Source organism: Hypanus sabinus, chromosome 13, assembly GCF_030144855.1.
Source record: "Hypanus sabinus isolate sHypSab1 chromosome 13, sHypSab1.hap1, whole genome shotgun sequence".
NCBI classification, from domain to species: domain Eukaryota; kingdom Metazoa; phylum Chordata; class Chondrichthyes; order Myliobatiformes; family Dasyatidae; genus Hypanus; species Hypanus sabinus.
The window spans coordinates 21,921,288-21,944,074 of NC_082718.1; the positions used below are offsets into that span (position 1 = coordinate 21,921,288).

General features: G+C 43.9%; 2 protein-coding genes across 3 annotated transcripts in view; both read left to right on the forward strand.

The window, feature by feature from the left end:
- The window catches only part of rbm17 (RNA binding motif protein 17), a 62,739-nt gene extending 57,247 nt beyond the window's left edge, over positions 1 to 5,492 (forward strand). For both annotated transcript variants that reach the window (XM_059987310.1, XM_059987311.1), the window contains exons 11-12: positions 787 to 859; positions 4,295 to 5,492. In XM_059987310.1, the coding sequence (XP_059843293.1) occupies positions 787 to 859; positions 4,295 to 4,398 (177 nt within the window). In that variant the 3' untranslated portion in view covers positions 4,399 to 5,492. The remainder of the gene's footprint in view (positions 1 to 786; positions 860 to 4,294) is intronic.
- Positions 5,493 to 10,665: 5,173 nt separating this feature from the next.
- Positions 10,666 to 22,787, forward strand: part of pfkfb3 (6-phosphofructo-2-kinase/fructose-2,6-biphosphatase 3) — a 91,235-nt gene continuing 79,113 nt past the window's right edge. Inside the window, exon 1 of the mRNA XM_059987315.1 lies at positions 10,666 to 10,821. Coding sequence (XP_059843298.1) covers positions 10,806 to 10,821 — 16 coding nt within the window. The 5' untranslated portion in view covers positions 10,666 to 10,805. The remainder of the gene's footprint in view (positions 10,822 to 22,787) is intronic.

A 22,787-nucleotide genomic window follows, 5' to 3' on the forward strand; every position in this document is an offset into this window, starting at 1 on the left:
TCCTGATTGATTCAAGAACCGATGGTTGAAGGGAAGTAATTGTTCTTGAACCAGGTGGTGTGCGACTTCAGGCTTCTGTACCTCCTGCCCAATGGTAGCTGATGGCAGGGATCTTTGATAATGGATGTACCAGACATTTTCCTTCTTGAGTCAGCACCGATGGTAGGGAGGGATGTGCCCATGATGTGTTGGGCTGAGTCCACTACTCTGCAACTTGTACTTTTCTATCCATTCGACTTGCTGTACTGGACCATGATGCAACAAGTCGGGATACTTTCAGCAGCACATCTGAAAGAAGTTTATCAGAGTATTTGATGACAAACTGAACCTCCTAATGTTAATAGGTTTTTCAATATTATCGAGAGAGTGTGGGAAGATGGTGCTGAGTGGAAGAACAGTTAGGATCTTGATCAATGGAGGAGTTGGTTTGATGGGCCAGATTGTCCAAATTCTGGGTCTATATATTACTTTAAGAAAACACGGGTGCAATTTTTAAACTAGTGTTGATGCCGTCTCGCCAGACTCCCAAGCACTCCCATGCTTTAACCTCAATGAAACTGCAAAAGCCTGTTGGAGTATGGAGATGTCATCAGTCTCCCTGTTGGGAATCGTTGGCTGTGGTTTGAAGAGCTGCCAGAAATGCATGCCAGCTTTATTGTGCCCTAAGATTCAGAGCCTTTGATCTCTATCCAGCCTTTGTCACTGCTGAATGCTCTACATTTTGCCCTTCCAAAGGCAATCAAAAGGCTCTGCATTTCCTGTGGTAATTTTGTGTACTCTTTACAGATTCCAGGAGCACCTGACGATGAGGCAGTCCGAATATTTGTGGAGTTCGAGCGGGTTGAATCTGCAATCAAAGGTAACTGCATTCTAAACATTTTTAAATGATAAGTGTAGTTTTTTCACACAAGGTGCTGGGTGTGTGGAATGTGTTGCCAGGGCTGGCGATAGAACGAATACATTAGGGCATTTAGGAAAAGCACAGGGTGAAAGAAAAATGGAGGCTTATGTGGGAGAGAAGCATTTGATTGATTTTGGATTAAGCTAAAAGGTCAACACAACATCATCGGCTGAAGAGGCTGTACTGTACTTTTCCATCAAACCATATCTACCTCAGAGTTCAAATGAGTAGATCAGTCCCATAGACCAAGAACATCTTGGGTTATAGAACATCTGTGGGATGGAGGATCTGGCCAGAGTGCAGCTAAGATATACAATGGATTACAGAAAAAAAATATTTACTGGCCTCCCATCTTCTGCCCTTGATGAAGATTAGAGTTGTAGGAACAACACAAAACCGGGAGTTTTAAGTTAAATTACTGATTTACCAGAACCGGAGAGATCTCCATAACTTTCCCAATACCTTTGGAGATGCTTTGGAGAAACAAGATATTTACTGAAATATTAAAATGAACACACAAGAGACTGTACATACAAGAGACTGCTGCAAATGTTAACAAGATGCCACTTTCTACAAAAAGTAGTGAATACAGCCCAGTCCATTATAGGCAAAGCCCTCCCCACCATTGAGCACACCTACAAGGAATGCTGCCACAAGAAAGCAGCATCTATCATCAAGGACCCCCACCATCCAGGCCATACCCTCTTCTCACTGCTGCCATTGGGAAGGAGGTACAGGGAATGGTGGTCCCACACCACCGGGTTCAGGAACAGTTATTACAGTACAGCCATCAGGCTCCTGAACCAGCATGGATAACTTCACTCACCTCAACTCTGAACTCACAATCTACAGACTTACTTTTGAGAACTCTAAAGCAGATGATCTCAGTATTATTTATTTATTTGCATATTGATTCTTTGTCAGTCTTTATGTATAGTTCTTCATAAATTATATTGAATTTTTTACTTTGTAATTGTATCTCAAGGTAGTATATGGTGACAAGTAATAAATTTACTTCTGACTTTTTGAGACGGGCTGTGATTATTTTAAATGTAATAATAGGAGTGTTTCTCAGAATTTGCTTTTAAAGCAATAGAGAGATCTTTCTTGTGAAATGTTCCTGCAATATTGGTGGCCACGTCAGGTTAAAGATCAGGTAGTATAATGTGACTTCCACATCAGCAATTTGTTAAATAAGAGATTTTTCATCAGGTTTATTTGAGAATGTGTTTAAGTAAGATATAAACAGTCAATTTTGTCCTTCTCTCTGTGACTCATCAAGGCCCTGAATGTTTGCATGCTAGCTATTGTTTGTCTAAAAACTGTTTATTTTGTATCTTTGGTGTTGCCATTGACTGAAGGGCATTTAGTATTTTTTAAATGAATCACTTTCCAAAAGTTATTACTTTACATTTTTGTCTGAGCTGGGCTCTTTATATGTAACAAAGATCTGTCAATAGGGTAATAGAATCATAGACTTATACAGCACAGAAAGGCCCTTCAGCCCATCTGGTCTCTGCTGATCATGATACCTTGTCTAAGCCAGTCCCTTTTATCAGTTTTGGCCCAGAACCACCTAAACTATTTCAATCCATTTACCTGTCCAGCTGCCCTTTAAAAACCATTATTGTACCTGCCTCAATCACTTCTGGCTACTTATCTCATGTACAAAACACCCTCAGTATTTTTTTTTAATGTTGCCACTTGAATTCCTGTTAATTCTTTGCCCCCTCAGTTTAAACCTGTGCCCTCTAGTTCTTGATTCACCCACCATAGGAAAAATCTGTATACATTCACCCTCTCTATACCCCTCATGGTTTTACCAGTTATCATATCATTTCTCAGTCCCCCATGCTTCAATAAATAAAGTCTTAGACTTTTCAGTCTCTCCCTGTAATTTAATCCCTCAAATCTGGGCATTTTTTCTGTGCTACTTCTGGATTCATAACAGCTTTCCTATAGCAAGATGACCTCAACTGGACACAATGCTCCAAGCGCGGCCTCACCAGTGTTCTGTACAACCGTACCATAATCTCTTGACCTTTAACTCAGTGCCCTGATTGATGAAGGGTGGTCCCTCTGTTCTACAACATTCCTCAGGACCCTATCATTCACTGTGAAAATCCTACCTTAATTTGACTTTCCAAAAATGCAGATCCTCACACTTATCCAAATTAAACTGCACTCAGCATTACTTAGCCCATTTACTCAGTTGGCCAACATCCCCCTGTATTTTTTTGAAAGCCTTCTTCATTGTCCACTTTGCCATCTGCAATGATAGGGTGTATTTTGGAATCTTGTAATTAAAATGCTGTGTATGATTTACTGGTTTCAACCTACAGACTCACTTTCAAAGAACAAATCATGTTCTCAGTATTGTTTGTTATTTTTATTGGCACTAGTTGCCTTTTGCGCATTGGTTGTCAATCTTTGTTTCTAGTTTCTGTACAGATTTCTGTAAATTCTATTGTATTGCCATCTGTGTCTATGATGACATGCATATTCTGATAAAATTACTTAGACTTTGACTACATTTTTTCCCTCATTTTATGTTCCTACATTATCCCTTCCCATTCTTCTGAAATCCATCTGCAGAATCTCTTCTGGTTGTTTGTCAGTCTTTGTTTATGTATTTTGTTTATGTTTATGTATTGTTAAGGTCTATTTGTAAATTCTTCCCTGTAAGTGCTTGCGTGGTAGCTTAGTGGTTAGTGTGATGCTATTACAGCTCACAGCATCGGAGTTCAATGTTCAATTCCAGCGACTTCTGTCCATTCTCCCCGTGACTGCATGGGTTTCCTCTGGGTGCTCCATTTCCAATATCTACTCATTGTTAGGTCATTGTAAATTGTCCTGTGATTAGTCTAGGGTTAAAGGGGTGGGTTGCTGGGGTGGCACGTCCCATAGGCCAGAAGGGCCTGTTCTACATTGTATCTGTAAATAGAAATTAGATAAAAATTATGTCAAGGTCGTATATGCTGACATATAGGTAGTTTGATCATTTACTTTGGCTTTTCTGTGGCTTGTTTTTGTTATAATTAGTTCCAGTAACATTATAAACAGGCATCTTCCACGATGTCAACCTGTCAGTCTTCAGGCCATGGCACTCAAAGACTTGAACTAATATTATTTTGTTTTGGATCTTCCCTGTGTGCTGTGTGGTACTGTGTTTTGCACCTTGGCCCCAGAGGAACGATGTTTCATTTAGCTGTATACATGAGTATGGTTGAATGATAAACTTGAACTTGCCTTTGGTGATTACATTAACTCTGTGTGAGGCACTTTCTTCTATAGCTAATGGCTTAACTACAAAACTGGTTACTGAATTCCTTTACAAAAATATCAGAAGGGTCCAGACCCAGACATTAACAAATCTTGCTGCTCTTATTCCAGCTGTGGTTGATCTGAATACAAGATACTTTGGCGGCAGGGTGGTGAAGGCATGTTTCTACAACTTGGATAAATTTCGGCAACTGGATCTTGGCGACCTCTTCTAAAGGCACAGTATACTGCATCCATCGGCTCCCTGTGCCTGGTGTTAACCGTCCCGGAGGTGTAAAGGAGTGGAAGGAGAATTATTACTAATTCTAAAATGACAACTGCTATCCCTAGTTGTAGCCATTTGTTATACTTCTGCTTTCATCAGTTTCGCAACCTGAGATGCTGTTCCTTCTGGGGGGGGGGGGGGGCCTCCTCTGTGATTTGTCTTACCCACAAATTATACTCATTCAATGGTTTATGACAGCGTCCTGTTTGTTCCTTTTTGTTGGGTAAACATTTACAACACCAATGTTATTTTCTTTCATAATTTATTACAAGTAACAAATACCATGCTGGATTTCTCATAAAATTCACTGACTTGGGAAGGCGATTTGCATTTAAGTCGCTTTCATTCCCCTATTAGGAGCCTCGTCAACTGGAGGGGGCATCATTGGTATCCTTAATGTGACTTATTCAGTGTCCGTAATCCATTGTTAACATCTGTGTCAGAACCAATTTAAGTAAAAATTACAAACCCAGTTTTACAGTAAAATGATTTGGTTGTGAATTAAGAGTGACTATTATTTGAATACAGTACCATTTCTAATATGTGAGCATCTGATTGAAGTAATTGGGAACTGGCAGGTTTCTCATTTCCAATTCTGTCTCAAATTCGCATGCCACTGTTCTGAATTTGGTCGTGTTTTCATCTTTTTTTTAAGAAAAAGCTAAGTAGTGGCAGAAAAATCTTAAATGACTGTAATAATTTTTGTAAATTAAGTTGTGTTTTAACTATCACTGGTTAGATTTTCGCAGCCTTAAACAGTAGTTATGACCAATTCTGTTATTGCATTGAATTGTTGTATTGCCTCAAAGCTGACGAACATTTTTTTAACTGTGCATATGCTTTGTGACTTGCAATATCCAGGAAAAGATAATTTGTTTCATATTGTATCAAAGTAGCAAACAACAAGAGCCATGCAGAATTGGCGTTTTTATGACAGTGATCTGGTCTATTTGAGTAATTGCTCATAAAGGACAATTTTATATCAGTGCATTGGGAAAAAAAAAGAAGAACCTCTGAATAAAGAGAACATATTCTTTAACACTCTGCCGTCTATTTTTCTGTTGTCCCTTACTAAAGGCAGGCAGCTACTCAATGTGTTAGTGGTACTTGAACCCAGAGCATGGGCAGCAATCCTGCAATCAAAAATCAGAGTCAGGTTATAAAAGACTTAAATGATGAAAAATGTGTTGTTTTTTCTGGCAGCAGTACTGTGCAAAAACTTAAAAATAAATAGTGCAAAACAAAAATGAACCAGTGTTCATGGACCATTCAAACACCTGATAGCAGAGGGAAAGAAGGGCACGAAACCATCTGGAATGTCTTTATGTATCAACTTGGGATGAGATCTGGATAAGACATGGTCAGCAAGATTTACTGGACTTTGCGAAAATGCCTCTAACTTACTTGGAAGTTTGCGTAGATTAGGAATGTCATCTAAAACCTTGTCAAACTTCTGTAGATGCACAATGGAGCGTATACTGACAGGTTGCATTGAGCCCTGGGTATGAAAACACTACTGCTCATGAATGGAGAGGTCTACAAAAAGTGGTGGATACAGCCCTCCCCTCGTTTGTGCACATCTGTGAAGAACACTGCCATAAGAAAACAGCAACCATCATCAGGGAGCCTCACCATCCAGGCCATACTCTCTTCTCACTGCTCCCACTGGGAAGGAGGTACAGGGGCCTTGGGTCCCACACCACCAGGTTCAGAAACAGTTATAACCCTTCAACCATCAGACTCCTGAACCAGTGTGGATAACTTCACTCACCTCAATGCTGAACTGATTACACAACTCGCTTTCAAGGACTCTACAACTCATATTCTCAGTATCATTCCTTTATTATTCTTATCTTTGTTTGCATTTGCACCATTTGTCTTGTTTTCCGCATTGGTTGCTTGTCAGTCTGTGATGTTTTCCATTGATTCTATTGTATTTCTTTGTTCTGCTATGAATGCCTACAAGAAAATGGGTGCCATAATAGAGTAGTGGTTAGTGCACTGCAGTTACCGCTGGGGACGTTTCAGTGTTCGTTGCTCTATCCCGGTGCCATCTGTGAGGAGTTTGTATGTTCTAGTGACCTCATGGGTTTTCTCCCACAGTCCCAAGATATACTGGTTGCTAGGTTAATTGGTCATTGTAAATTGTAAAATGCTTGTTCTGTGCTGTATCTCTAAATAAATGAAATGAATCTCAAGTCAGTATATGGTGACATAGATGTACTTTGATAATAAATTTCCTTTGAAGATAAGTCCTAGAAGGTAGGTACTTACCGGTTTGTCACGCCAGTCTTGGACTTTGCCTGATCTTCGAATGTCAACATTTGTCATTTTTGTATCACCTTTGAGATTAATAATGCGGGTTTCAATGTTTTGTTTCTTAAAAACATAGTACCACTCTTTGGGAAGGGTATGCCTGGTTGCCTGCCGTATCCAACTATGGCAATTAGATTTGTGCAGATTTTCTGTTGTGCTTTAGATGATGTGAAATGCATGAAGAAACTGCGGGGGAGTTTTATAAAGTGGAGAAGCTGTCGCCGTGGGCCAGTCCCACTCTGCAGCCTCAGAGGTTCGGTCCAATGTTTGAGTAGTCGCCATAATCTGGTGTTTGGTTGCGGTGGATGACCGTGACTATTCTTGTGTCTTGTTATGCCCTTCTCTCCCCATGAAGCTTTGCAGAACCACCTTCCACTTGGGTTATTGGGTTATTCTGATTCTGTTGATCTGCCCACCAGTCGCCGGAGCTGACTTCACATGCCAGGACAAGACTTTCCCTGTTGCACTGAGATATGAGGCCTGCCTGGTTTAGCCTGTCCTTTGAAGCAGCATACCAGGGTGTGGCCGCTGTAGCACGTAAACAGCTGCTTGCAGCATTAGGTAAGAGCTGAGTGCAAAGGTGGGGACCCAAGGTGAGCGAGCTGCTCTGGGATGAACGTCACAAGCCCCTTCATCAGAGGAACTGCCCCACCATGGACACCCCATGCACCCTGGGGGGAGAGAAAGTGGGGCAGTTGTAGGAAAAGGGAGTGAAATCTATTGACATGTGCCACCATTTATAGATTATCTGCCGCCAAAGAAAGTGGACATCAGTGACAAGGAATGTGCTTAACAGGACAAGGAGGTTACCTATGCTAAAATATGTTTAATGTTAAAGTAACAGTACTCAAGGGGCCTGCTCATCTCATGGGAGGGATGGCATTTATTGGGTTTGCCTACCAAATGATTCTTCAGAGTGTTCCTGCTGAAAATTTGCAATAATTCAGTAGATTCCAAGCTAATTGTGACATCCTTGCTATTTATACAAGGGGTGATTGATAAGTGTGTGGCCTAAGGTAGGTGTCAATTTTAGAAAACCTAGCACATTTATTTTTCAACATAGTCCCCTCCTACATTTACACATTTAGTCCAACCATCGTGGACCTCCAGAAAGTGTCCACAGCAGGGGTGATTGATAAGTTCGTGGTCTAAGGTAGAAGGGGATGAGTTTTACAGCTCTCGTCACATGCGCATGCAGGTCAACTCTTTTGAGTAGTTATACAGAAAGTTTGACGTTAACTCATCTTCTACCTTAGGCCACGACTTTATCAATCACCCCTCGTAAATTTAGAGAGATTGTGCCTTGGATAATCTCTTCAGCATAATGATGCCCTGATGAGGTGTGTCAGCCTGAAACATTGTCTGTTTATTCTCCTCCATGGATGCTGCCTGATCTACCTAGTTCCTTCAACATTTTGTCTGGATTTCCGGCAGCTACAGAATCACTTACGTTTATGATGTTGATCTTGCCTGTATGTGATCCAAATACCTTCCAAGATGGTTGTAATGCTCCCAGGGTGATATGCCTTTCACATTTCACTGTTCATCGACAGAATGCGGGAGATGACTAGATGCAATTAGACTTATGTCATCTAGTTGATTTTTGCTTGGTTTCTACTGAGTATTGCAATTTGATGTTAAAGCAAGGTCTCGGGTTCAATTCCTGACGCTGTCTGTAATGAGTTTGCACATTTTTCCTGTGCATTTCGTTCCCCATCCCACGAGTGAGGATTAGTAAGTTGTGAGCGTGCTAATTTGGTGCTGTGAGCAGAGCAACACTTGATGTACATGTGACAATTAAAGCTACTCTTTAAATCTTGATGAGAGGCATTGATTGGATAGAAAATCTTTTTTCCTGTAGTAGGGGAATCAATAGGGCATAAATTTAAGATTAAATTGAGGCACATAATGGTGCTTTGTTTTGTAAATCATGTAAAATTTTATTTAAATTAATGTCGTGCCTCAGGCCTGTAGTGTAAAGTGCTCCTGCTGCCAAAAGTTCAGATTTATTTATCGCATGTGCATCAAAGCAGGTTTCATGTGCGTCAACAACCAACACACCCAAGAATGTATTGGAGGCAGCGAATATTCATGGAATGTATACTCTGGGTACATAATCCTGTGCCAAACTTGAACTTGAGGAATTTAAAAGGGGTAAGTTTCTTTATGCAGAGAATGGTTAATATCTGGGACAGGCTGCCAGATGAGGTGGTGTTGGTGGAATGCAGTACACTTTCCGGATTTGCCTGGATTTACCGCAGCCACAGAATCTCTGTATGGGCATTTAAACCGACAAGGATTAGAATGATACCAAACGCAGGCCAAAGGGATTAGTATACAGTAGATGGAGGAAAGATAGGTTGACATGGATACGTTGTGCCATACCACTCCGTGGCCCCTTGACATGCTTATCCTTCTCCCTTTTGAGTGCTATAATGAAGCTTGTTTTCACTTCTATTCTGCCCCTGCATCTGGATCCAAACTCCACACTGAATAAAAAAAGATACCTTCCATACTCACTTTTCTTTTGGGGGGGGGGGGGTTGGAATCACCTTCAGTGGTGGCACTTCTGTACAATATTGACCTCCAGAGATCCATAGCAGATAGTATCCTAACTGGGTGGAACACAGCCTGTGCTGGAAACACCAATTCCCAGGAACAGAAGAGACCACAGAAGGTGGTGGATACAGCCCAGTCCAACACAGGCACAGCCATAGACTCTATGACCATAAGACAGAGTAGCAGAATTAGGCCATTTGGCCCATCAAGTATGCCCTACCATTCGATCATGGCTCTCAATCCCATTTATCTACCTTCTCCCTGTAACCTTTGCCATCTTTACTAATCAAGAGCCTATTAAACTCTGCTTAAAATATATCCAGTCACTTGCCCTGCACAGCTGCCTGTGGCAATGATTTCCACAGATTCGCCACCCTCATATCTACAAGGGTCGCTGCCACGAGAAAGCAGCGTCTGTCATCAAGGTCTCCCACTATCCAGACTTTGCTCTCTTCTCGCTGCCACCGTGCAGGAGGTTCAGGGGCCTTAGATACAACACGGCCAGGTTCGGGAACAGTTATTACACAGAAGCGACAGAAAGCTGTAAAATTAGCCAGCTCCATCATGGTACTGCCTCCGTAGTATCTCAGAAAGGCGGTGTCCATTATTAAGGAGCCCCATCACCCACGACATACCCTCTTCGCATTGTTACCGTTGGGAAGGAGGTGCAGAAGCCTGAAGGCGCACACAAAGCAATTCAGGAACAGCTTCTTCCCCTCCGCCATCCGATTCCTAAAGGAACATTGAACCCATGAACACGACCTCACTTTTTAATTACTTCTGTTCTTGCACTACTATTTTCAATTCAACTGTTTAATATACATATACACTTACTGTAATTCATTTATTTATATTTTTCCATATTATCATGTATTGCATTGTACTGCAGCCGCTAAGTTAACAAATTTCACGACATATGCCGGCGATATTAAACCCGATTCTGAATTTACAACCACCAGACTCCTAAATCGGCTCACTTGCCTCAGCGCTGGACGGATTCCACAATCTATGGACTCTTAAAGACTCCTCCGCACCTCTTTTTCTCACTATTATTTATTTGTTTTTTTTAAATTTACACTTCTGTCTTCTTGCACCTTGGTTGGCCATCTTCGTCGTGTTTCATTGCTTCTATTGTGCTTCTTTGCATCTACTGTGAACGCCCACAAGAAAATGAATATCAGGGTAGTGCAGGGTGATATACGGATTTTGATAATACAGTTATTTTGTACGTTGTCGACACCGGGACTCTGAAAGTCTCTCCTCCCCGTGTACCCTTTGAACAGTGACGGGAAGGTAGGGGTTAATAATTCTCAGGCACGCACTTCCGAGATTACCGAGATGTTTACACGTGTGTGAGATACGCAACAGAAATTAATCGAAGCAGCTGGTGGTATCGACGAGCGCCGTTCCCAGTCTGACCTCGAAGCGGGGCCACGGACTGTGACAAGAAATCCTGTTATTGTACTGAGAGGCAGGATTACGATGCCGCTGGGAAACGGTAAGATTGTGAATGTTCGGGGCAATTTTGTTTTCTCTCTCTCTCTCTGGGCGAGGCTGGTGCGGGGGATATTTGTTCTGAAACAAATGTTGGTAACACAGAGTGCGAGCACGGATTACTCGACCTGTTAATTTAATTCGAGCGCCAGAGAATCGGGAGGCTCTGACCCAGATCGGAAACAATTGCATTTTAGGAGCGCCGGCGGGTGGAAAGTGTGGCTGTGTGTGAGGTTGCAGAGAAATGAAAAGAGAGGCTCAGAATGAAGTGTGGACCACTGGTTCATTAAAAGAGAACTTTGAACTTTTGAACTCCATTCTAAGCTTCTATCTCCATTTCAGTCTATCTCTGAATAAACTTGAATTGTCAGGGGAGACGGTGGAGAAAGCGACAGCGACAAGGTTGAAGAGGCATCTCGTCTGCTACTTGAATGAGCGGGCCACAGATGGAGATAGAATTAATGCACGCAAACGGGATTAGTGTAGATAAGCGAGGGGGTCAGCAGAAGCATGATGTGCCGAATGGCCTGTTTCCCTGTTGTAAAACTGCAGCTCTTAAAGTAAAAACTGGCAACGTTGTGGAAGAGTGATACGGATTTTTTTTTCGAAAATAACAATCTGCAACAGATGGTGGGTGTTTGAGAAGCAGGAAACGGAATTTGAATTGGTTTATTATTTTATCAAGAAGCAGTGAAAAGCTTGTCTTACATGCTTATAGATTCTGCTGGAAATCCAGAGCAACACACACAAAATGCTGGAGGAACTCAGCAGGCCAGGCAGCGTTTGTGTGGAGAGGAATGGCGTTGACCTTCCTGGCCCAGACCCTTCAGATACGTTCATACAGATCAGATTCATTGCACCCTGCATTGAATGTGAAACAGTGGCAGAATGCAGAATAAAGTGTAACTGCTACAGAGAAAGCGCAGTGTAGGCGGACAATGTGGTGCGAGGTCATAATGAGGTAGATTGTGAGGTGAAGATTTTAATTTATCAGACATGAGTTCCGTTCAAGCTCCTGGTGTCTGAACGTAGAGTTCAGTCCTGGTGTGCTCTGTAAGGAGTCCGTACATTCTCCCCATGGAATGTGTGGGTTTCCTCCAGGTTCCCTGGTTTCCTCCCACATTCCAAAGATGTACCAGTTAGTATGTTATTGTAAATTGTCCTGTGATTAGTCTAGGATTAAAGATTAGGGTTGCTGGTGGCGCAGATGAAAGGGGCCAGACGGGCCTACTCCACACTGTATCTCTAAATAAAAAAAACTAGAACAAAAACGTCTATTTTACTGGAAAATCATCAAAGTGGTCATAGAACATTAAAGTGCAGGCCCTTCAACCCACAATGTTGTGCTGACCTTTTAACCTTCTGTAAGATCAATCTAACCATTTCCTCCCGCACAGCCCTCCATTTTTCTTTCATCCATGTGCCTGTCTAAGGGTTTATTAAATGCTCTTAAAGATCTACCACCAACCCTTGGCAGGATGTTCCATGTACTTACCACACTCTATGTAAAGAACTTACCGCTGACATTCTTCCACCCCCCCCACCGATACCAATCACCTTAAATGACGACCTCTTGTATTAGCCAATTCCACCCTGGGGAAAAGTCTCTGGCTGTCTACTCTATCAATGCCTCTTATATCATCTTATACACCTCTATCAAGTCACCTCTCATCCCCCTTCACTCCACTCAGTCGTAAGAGTTGCTAAACTGTAATGATTAGCATCTTGCTGGTGGATTTGAGAACTTCCTACACTGCTTCCATTTTCTCCAGTGTGTTAGTGCAGAGCCACTGTCCATAATCTTATTGATCAAGAAGTGGTCTGACTATTTCTTCAAACCTTATGCAAGCCGACAAATATTAAGGTCAGGGTGAGCACGGATCTGTGCGAGTGGTCCCTGTGGAAGTGTCTGTGCAGGTTAACTGGAGGTGTCCTGCCCTGCACGCATGATATGCTTCACTCACATTATTCGTACCTCCTGTACATAATAAAGTGGCCACTGAGCGTATATCATGATCTTCTGTTGCCCATCCATTCCAAGGCTCGATGTGCCGTGTGTTCAGAGCTGTAGATCGTTGTTGTAGTACTTGGTGATTTGAGTTACGGTCACCTTCCTGCCAGTTTGATCCAGTCTGGCCATTGTCCTCTCTCATTAGCAAGGCGTTTTCACCCACAGAACTGCGTCTCACTGGATGTCTTTTGTTTCTTGCACCATTCTCTGTAAACTCCAGCGACTGTTTGCGTGACATTCTCTCCCAGGCTAAGACCCTTCTTCAGGGTGGGGAAAATGCCGGAACAAAAGGGTGGGGGGGAGAGGAAGGAGGATAGCTGGAAGGTGATAGGTGAAGCCATGTGGGTGGGAAAAGTAAAGGGCTGGAGATGAAGGAATATGATAGAAGATAAAGGGAAGGAGGAGGGGACCCAGGGGAAAGTGATACTCAGGGGAGATGTGATAAAAGGCCAGAGTGGGGAAGAAGAGGGGAGGGGGAGGGTATTTTTTTACAGGGAGGAGAAATCAATATTCATGCCATCAGGTTGAAGACAACCCAGACGGGATAAAAGGTGTTGCTCCTCCACCCTGAGGGTGGCCTCATTTCGGCACAAGAGCAGGCCCTGGACCAACGTACGAGAATCAGAATTAAAATGCTCGGTCACCATGAAGTGGGTGCAGTGGATGCGCTAGACAAAGCAGTCTAGACCAATTTACGACGGGTCTCACCAATGTAGAGGAGGCCACATCCGCAGCATTGGATGCAATAGACAGCCCCAGCAGATTCGCAGACAGAGGGTTGCCTCACCTGAGTGGAGGTGAGGGAGGAGGTAGATGGGGCATTTGGGACGCTTGCAGGGATAAGTGCTGGGAGAGAGATTAGTGGGGAAGGACAAGTGGACAAGGGAATCGCGGAGGGGCAATCCTTGTGGAAAGGAGTGGGGGGGGAGAGGTAAAGATGTTTTTTAGCAATAGCATCCCTTTGGAGATGGTAGAAGTTGGGGAGAATGACGTGTTGAATGAGGAAGCTCTTTGGGTGGTAAGTAAGGACACAAGGAACTCTATCACTGTTAAGGTGGTGAGATGGGGTGAGTGTGATGTTCAGGAGATGCAGGTGAGGGCAACATCAACTGTGGACGAAGGGAAATGCCGTTCTTTGAAGAAGGAATGATGTCCCAGAAAGGAAAACCTCATTCTGGGAACAGATATGGCAGGGGTGGAATAACTGAGGAAAGGGAATAGTATTTTTATAGGAAGTAGGGTGGGAAGAGGTACAGTCAGGGTAACCATGGGACTCGGTAGGTTTATTAAATATGTCGGTTGACAGTTTGTCTTCCAGAGAAAGAGAATGAGGAAGAGGGGGCAGGTGTCAGAAGTGGACCAAGTGAATTTAAGGGCAGGGTGGAAGGTGGAAGTGAAGTTGATGAAATTAACGAGCTCAGTCATCAATTCAGCGAAGGAAGAGTTGGCGAGCATTACCGGGTAATAAGAAGATATGGGGGGGGGGGGTAGAGTCATAGGTGAAGCCAGGTGGGTGGGGGAGGGGGGGATGAAGTAAGAAGCTGGGAGGTGGTACATGAAAAGGGCTGAAGAAGGAATTTGATAGAGGATAGTGGGGCATGTGAGAAGGGAAGGAGGAGGGGCCCCAGAGGGTGGTGATAGGCAGATGAGGAGAAGAGAAGGGGTAAGAGGGGAGCCAGAATGGGGAATTTTTTTTAAAAAGTGAAAGGAGAGGAGGGAGGCATTACCAGAAGTTAGAGGAATCGATGTTCATGCCATCTTGTTGGAGGCCACCCTGACGGAATCTGAATGTTGTTCCTCCAGCCTAAGAGTAGCTTCACCATATCAGCATAGGAGGCCACGGCCGACATGTTGGGATGGGGGTGGGGAGTGCAATTAGAATGGTTAAAATTGCCTCAATTATCCCTCTGGCTCATGGTTCTCAGAGATCACAAACTCCTGCACCCCAGATCCACAAACTGCCTCCACTCCACCTATTTTGTTCTTTCAGAAGAAGGCATATTTCTAAAAATAAGCACACCAATCTGCACTAGGTTCTGAAACGTGGAGCAATTTTAAATACGGCTTCGAGTTTTCAGGAACAAACAGCAAAGTATTTTGGGCAAAGAGAAACTGTAGTTACCGTTCTGTGGTCCTTGCGGTCGCAGGCAGAACAGTTTCTGTATCGAGACAGTTGAGGATTGGGTACCTAACAAGCACACTGCAAAGTCTCATAAGCAGGAGATACTGGAATCCAGAGAAACATCCAGTAAATGCTGGAGGAGCTCAGCAGGTCAGGCAGCATCAATGGAGAGGAATAAATCATTGGCATTTCAGGCCCACATCCTCCTTCAGGACTCATTTGAGGCTCCTGTGACTCTGCTGCCCATCAGGGTCTGTTTGGGAATTTTAAAATTTCTGCCGCCAGACAGTCACCTTGTTGTCTTGCGTGTTGGAATTAAGATCCAGACTTAAATTTGGTTTGAGCTTGGAGGTCCACGTTGTTAGTCGCACAGCACAATTCCACATTGACTGAACTGAAACCATACGCAGTGCTTGATTTAAAATCTCCAGTTCCTTGTGCGCAGGCTGTGGAGAGTTGCAGACACAACCAACTCCATGAACACACGAACACTTCCTTTATTTTTGCTCTATTTCTTTTTTCCCCACTTTATAGCTATTCTGTGTCTTTGCACTGTACTGCTTCCATAAAACAGCAGACTTCACGCTATCGTAGTCAGTGATAATAAACCTCTTTCTGATTTTCTAGCTGGGGTTGTCACAGTAACAGAGAAAGTGCAGTGCAGGCAGACATTAAGAAGGTAGTTTGTGAGGTCAAGAGTCCATTTCATTGTACCGAGGGATCATTCAATAACGTTATCACAGTGGGATAAAAGCTATTTTTGAGCTAGTTTTGGTGCGTGGTATCCGGCTGTTTCTGAGAGGACTTACTGCCCGTTACACCGCCGGCATTTGGGGCAGCAATAAAGATCCTCCAGTTCTGTCTGTCCATACTGTTGCACACAGACATAGAAGGATTCTTCATTGCTGTTTCAGTAACAGTTTTGTTTTACCGGTCAGGGTTGTTGGCCCTGAGCTGAACACCCAAACCTAGAGGGCCAGTGGACCTCTCTTAGTCTGGCCTCTACCCTTTGACCTGTTTGGCATGGCTGACCCAACCAAGAGCCCAAGCAGAAAGCCCTGACTCCAGCCAACATCATTCTCTGGGTCATTGAGGCATGCAAACCTCCAAATCATATGAGAAGGTTGCAGTCATCTTGGAGGTTTCTGAGAGGAAGTACCTATGACCCCTCCAATGAAGAGCTGATGATGATTAATCCATGGAAATCTTAGCTTCAGCTTCATTGAGTTTCTTAGGTTCATAGAGTAACAGAGCGCTACAGCATAGGAACAGGCCCTTCAGCCCCTCTTGTCTGTGCTGAACTATTATTCTGCCTAGTCCTACCGACATACACCTGGACCATAGCCCTCCGCGCTCCTCCCGCCAGTATACTTATCCAAACCTCTCTTTAAATGTTACAATCGAACCCTCATCCACCACTTCCACTGGAACCTCATTTCCACACTCTCACTGTCCTCTGAGTGAAGAAGTTTCCCTCAGTTTCACCTTTCACCCTTAACCTATGACATCTACTTATAGTCTCACCCATCCTCAGTGGAAAACCCTGCTTGAATTTACTTTATCTATAACCCCTCATAATTTTGTATACCTTCATCAGATCTCCCCTCATTCTCCTGCGCTCCAGGGAATAAAGTCCCAACCTGTTTAAAGTCCCAAGTTGCTTGTTGTGAAAGTTGTTGGATGTTTGAAAATAATTGAGAACTGTGTGCAGTGGGAGGGTAGAGTACGACTTTAATGCAGTGATGTTATCATGACGCACAAGTGATATTTATAAGTTACCTAAAGTTCAGATGTGATTTATGAGGTGGCCTATAATTGTCATTTTGATAAATTCCTCCTTGTGACTGCTGTCTGCTTGTTATCTGCAAGAAGAAGGACGAGTTTCATCATTCTTTCACTGTGGTTGTACAGAAACTAATAAAGCTATCACAAGCAACACACACAGAATGCTGGAGGAACTCAGCAGGTCAGGTGCCATCTATAGAAAAAGGCAGTCGATGTTTCGGGCCAAGACCCTTCTTCAGGACTGGAAATGAAGATGGAAGATGCCAGAATAAAAAAAATTGTGAGGGGAAGCCAGAAGGTGATAGGTGAAGCCAGGTGGGGAGGAAAGATAAAGGGCTGGAGAAGATGAATCTGATAGGAGAGCAGAGAGGACCATAGGAGAAAGGGAAGGAAGAGGGGGTCCAGGGGGAGTGATAGGCAGGTGAGAAGAATTAAGAGGCCAGAGTGGAGAACAGAAGAAGGGAGGAGGAGGATTTTTTTTTTACTGAAAGGAGAAATTGATACTCATATCATCGGATTGGAGGCTAATCAGATGGATATGAGGTGTTGCTCCTCTACTCTGAGGGAGGCCTCATTTTTGGACAAGAGGCCATTGGCCGACATGTCAAACAGGAATGCGAATTAAAATGTTAGGCCTCTGAGAAGTTCCGCTTTCGGCAGAGCAGAGCAGAGGTGCTCAATGAGGCGGCCCTTCAGTTTATGATGGGGTTCTCCGACGTAGAGGGGGCCACATCAGGAGCAGTGGACACAGTAGCTGACCCCAGCAGATTCACAGTTGAAGTGTTGCCTCACCCAGAAGGATGATTTGGGACTCGGAATGGAGGTGAATGGGCAGGTGTGGCATTTAGGCCGCTTGCAGAGATTAGTTGTGAGGGACAAATGGACAAGGGAATCACAGAGAGAGTAATCCCTGTGGAAAGTAAAGTGGTGGGGGAGAGGTAGGATCACAACTAACACTTCACGGCTGTGTTATAATATCAGTTATTCCAAATCAAAATACGGCAGACGATGAAAACCCGAAATAAAAACAGGGAATATTATGGGTGGCTCTGCCGGTAGATGTTAGCACAATGCTTTACTGTGCCGATTGGGCTTCGCTTCCCATCAGGGTCTGTAAGGAGTTTGTACGTTCTCCCAGTGACCGAGTGGGTTACCTCTGGGTGCTGCAGTTTCCTCACACAGTCCAAAGACGTTTGGGCTAGTGAGCTGTGGGCATGCTGTCTTGGCGCCGGAAGTGGGGTGACACTTGTGGGCTGCTCCCAGCACATTTTTCAGATGTTGGTCGTGGATACAAACGATGCATTTCACTCCACGTTTTGAGGTACACGTAACAAATAAAGCTAATCTCACCTTAGCGTTCCAGTCATTGACTGAAATGTAAACTCTACCGTTCTCTGGCCAGTTGGTTATATCTGTTAATTTTTGTTTTTATTGTTTTATTCACTTTGCAGGCAGGCCCTGGCTTTGGGCCCCTTGTCTAAGAAAGAATGTGCTGGCATTGGAGAGGGTCCAGACGAGGGTCATGAGAATGATCCTGGGAATGTAAGAGTTAACATAGGAGGAGCATTTGATAACTCTGGGCCTGTACTTGTTAGAGTTTGGGAGAATGGGGGTGGGGGGGTGGAAATCTCTTTGAACCTAATCATTGAAGGCTTAGATAGAGTGGATGTTTCCAGTAATGGGAGAGTCTAAGACTAGAGGGCACAGTCTCAATACAAGGATGACTCCCTGGAACAGATATGAGAAGGAACTTCTTTAGTGAGAGGGTGGTGAATCGGTGGAATTCATTGCCGCAGAGGGGTTATTGAGTATGTTTAAGACAGAGGTTGATAGGTTCTTGATTAGTAAGGGTATAAAAGGTTACAGGGAGAGGGCTTCTTCCAGTAAGATGGTGGCGCGCTCAGTCACATCGGCCTCTGAGTCCAACCAAAGGTGAAATTGTTTGTCCTTTGCGTCTTTTTCACAATCACGAGACACTGGTGGATATTAAGAAGAGCAGGTGTTGCAGGTCTATGCTGGTAGTGAGTTACTGAATAGAAATGGAGCTGGACTTGTTGTGTACTGTGTTGCAGCCTGCTTCAGCTGCCCAGGGAAGAAGCTGGTGGAGTTGATGGACGATCCAACAATTGGTGCAGGTGATTTTCTTGGATGTTTTTGTTGTGATCGCCAGACCCTGTTGGACGTGGGTAATGTAGAATACTGTGAGCTTGGTTCACTGGTTCATTGGTGAGACTGACTGCGGGGGGAGCTGCTGGTCTCGGCTGTAGGACAGAGCAGGCCTCGGGGTCGCCTGTTGCGGCCGCTGGAGAAGGAGATGCCGGAGCTGGCTGTGCGCTGCTGGATTCTGCATTGAGTTAGAGACTGGCTCCTCCCATCATTGCTGCTCTCCAGTGTTCGCTCGGTGGGAGACAAGCTGGATTGTGTTCATCTGGGGGCTGTGCTGAGTGATATGAGAAACTGTGTGCTATTCTTGCAGAAACATGGCTAGAGGACAACGTCCATGCACATCAATCTACAGGGACTTGGGATATATTATTTTTAACTTTTTATTGTAACTATGTTTTTCTGCTATCATAATTATATGTGCTTATGCGTTGTGTGTGACTGTTGGTCTGTGTTTTGCACTTTGGCCCCAGAGGAGCACTGTTTAATTTGGTGGTATTCATGTGTATGGTTGAATAACTTGAGCTTGACCTTGAATGGTGTTGAGAGCCATGAGTGAATGGCGGAGCAGGCCTAATAGGCCAAATGGTCTAATTAAGCTATTTCTAAATGGTCTTGTGGTTAATGCAGATTTTTGAATGATCCATGAACCCATAAATACTACCTTGTTATTCCTTTATTTTACATTATTTATTTAGTCTTATAATTTATGGTAGTTATGTCTTGGCACTATACTGCTGCGGTAAAACAACAAACTTCACACCTTATGAATCAGTGATGTTAAATCTGATTCTGGTTACGTTTCTGAGAAATGTTCGTAACCCCAACGGTCTGTAAGTCAGGATTGGACAACCACGGTGTGTGGGAAACGCAGAGACGGCGGTGATGGGAGAGGGAAGAGCGGCTGCCAATCAGCTTCACTGACTCAGTGAGTGAGTCTGCTCAGCATTCTCATTTCTGATTGGCTGCACGCAGCTCCATGTTGTTGCAGTCAGCGGGGAGAAGGCATAGGGAAACGTCTTGTCCCCAACCGGGCCGGAGATGCCCACAGCCCTGCAGTTTCCGGTAAATCCCGCCCCACCCATTGCACCAATCTCTCATATGTATGGGAGGGGGTTCGTAAGTTGGGTCTGGTGATGAAGTTGTCCACAAGTTTCTTCAGAAGTCAAGAACAAAGAAGAAATCTTACGTTACAGCTGTTTTATTTGATGTTCATATCAAAGAAATAACAGTAATTACAGTTTTCTTCATAGCAAAGAAATAAACAGCTTTAGAGAGGGTGCAGAGGAGATCTACCAGGATGCTGCCTGGATTCGAGAGCATGTCTTATGAAGATAGGTTGAGAGATGTAGGGCTTTTTGAATTGGAGTGAAAGAGGATGAGAGGTGACTTGATATCTTTTTGGACAAGTCTCTATTAGCTTTGTGCAATGTGATAGAGCAAGATTTGTCCATTTCTCCTTGCAAAATTGCTCAAGCTGTTCCAGTTTAGTTGGGAAGTGGCGATGGACAGCAATCTTGAGGTCTTGCCGGAGACGTTCGATCGGTTAAATTCAGGACTCCAACTGGGCCACTCAAAGACATCGGTGTTCTTCATTTGAAGCCACTCCCTGGTTGCTCTAACAGTGGCATATTGTGCACAGTTTTGGGACGATGAATCCCAACACTCCATTTACTATTGTATCTGCCTCAGCCACTTCCTCTGGCAGCTCGTCCCATATACCTACCACCCTCCACACTAAAATGTTTCCCTCTCATGTCCGTTTTAAATCTTACCCCTCTCATCTGAAATCTGTGCCTCTCAGTTCCCCCTGCCCTGGGGGAAAAGACTGTTTCCATCCACCTTGTCTATGGCTCTCATATTTTTAAAGACTTCAATAAAACCCTTCATTTTCCTACGTTCCAAGGAGTAAGGACCCAGCCTGGCCCACCTCTCCCTGTAACTTGGGCGTTCAAGTCCTGGCAATATCCTCAAATCTTTTCTGCATTTTTTCTGGTTTAGCCTCAGCTTTCATGTGACAGGGTGACCAAAACTGTATACAATACTCCAAGTGCATCCTCACCAGTGACTTCTACAACTAATGTAGTGTCCTATTTGATGAAAGCTAGCATATTAACCCTTTCATCGCCCTGTCTACCTGTGATGCTGCTTTCAACAAGTTACACTCTTATACTCCCTTGTGCCTTACCATTTATAGTATGTCTCACTCTGGTTTGAGTTTATAAAATGCACAGCCTCACACTTAACTGCATTGAAATCCGTTTGCCACTCCTCGGTGCATTTCCTTAATTGATCACGATAACCACCTTCACTATCAACACTGCCTCCGAATTTCCTGTCATCTGCCAAGTTAGATGTCACCATGTGCCTTAAAGGTAATGAGATCAGATTTTATTCAAAGCACTGTTTTTTAATGAGCTGGTTAACTTGTTCTGCCTGGTTCCTCTCTGGTACCGTCATCACCTAGCAACTAATCAACATACCAATAATAACACACAAAGGTATTAATCTCCCTCGAGCCTTTAAACCCGGGCAGTAGTTGATCATAAGACGTGAAGACAAGGGAGCAAAATTATCCATTCGGCCCATTAAGTCTGTTCTGCCATTCCCTCATGGCTAATTTATCATCCCTCTCGACCCCATTCTCCTGCCTTCGCCCCGTAACATTTGACGCTTTTCCTAATCAAGAGCCTGTCAACCTCTGTTTTCGTTATGTTCACTGACTTTCTCTCCATAGCTGTGTGTGGCAATGAGTTCCACTGATTCACCACCCTCTGGCTAAAGAAATTTCTCCTCACCTCTGTCTAAAGGAGCATCCTTCTATTCTGAAGCTGTGCTGTCCAGTCCTAGACTCTCCCAGTCTTGGAACATCCTCTCCATCTTCCCTCTATTTAGGCCTTTCAATATTGGATGGGTTTCAATGAGATACCCCCATAATTCTTCTAAACTCCAGTGAGTACAGGCCCGGAGCCATCAACTGTTGCTCATACATTAACCCTGTCATTCCTGAGATAATACTTGTGAACCTCGTCTGGAGCTGAGTGAAAGTTACCCAGGAATATACGTAACCTGCCCACTTTGCTGAAGATTCAGTCCCTCGACCACTGACTGGGCTCGGTGACTTGATGGGAGCCAGTTAAGCTGTTTTCTCCTGGTCGGAGTTGATTTCTGGAGAGTGAGCTGGTTTATTGTCGCCAGCGTATATCGCGAAATCTGTTGTTTTGTGGCAGGTGTACAGTTCAATACATAAATCGTGTGTAGAGTAGTGTAGTGGTTCAAATCCCATCACCTCCTTTAAGGAGTTTGTACGTTCTTCCCGGGACTGCGTGGGTTTCCTCCGGGTGCCCCAGTTCACTCCCACGTTGATGTGTAGTTGGGATTAGGGTTAGTGAGTTGTGGGCATGCTATGCTGGTACAGGAAGCGTGGCGACACTTGCGGGCTGCCCCCAGCACAACCCCCTGATTTGATTGGATGCAAACAATGTATTTTACTGTGTGCTTCGATGCACTTGTGACAAATAAAGCAAATCTTTACGAATTACTATAAATTCCAATTAGAATACAAAAGAAGTGAAAAATGAGAACAAAATAGTGAAGTAACTTTTATGGGTTGGTAGATGTTCAGAAATCTGATGACGGAGGGGAAGGAGCTTCTCCTAAAACATTGAGTGTGCGCCTTCAGGCCTATATACCCCTTCCCTGATAGTAACAACGAGATGATGGCATGTCCTGGGTGGTGAAGGTCCGTAATGATGGACGCTACTTCATTTTGAAGATGTCCTCGATGGTGGGGCAGTTAGTGCCCATGTTGGAGCTGGCTGAGTTTGCAGTGATCTGCAGCTATTTCTGAGTCTGTACGTTAGACCTTCCATACTAGACGGTGATGGAG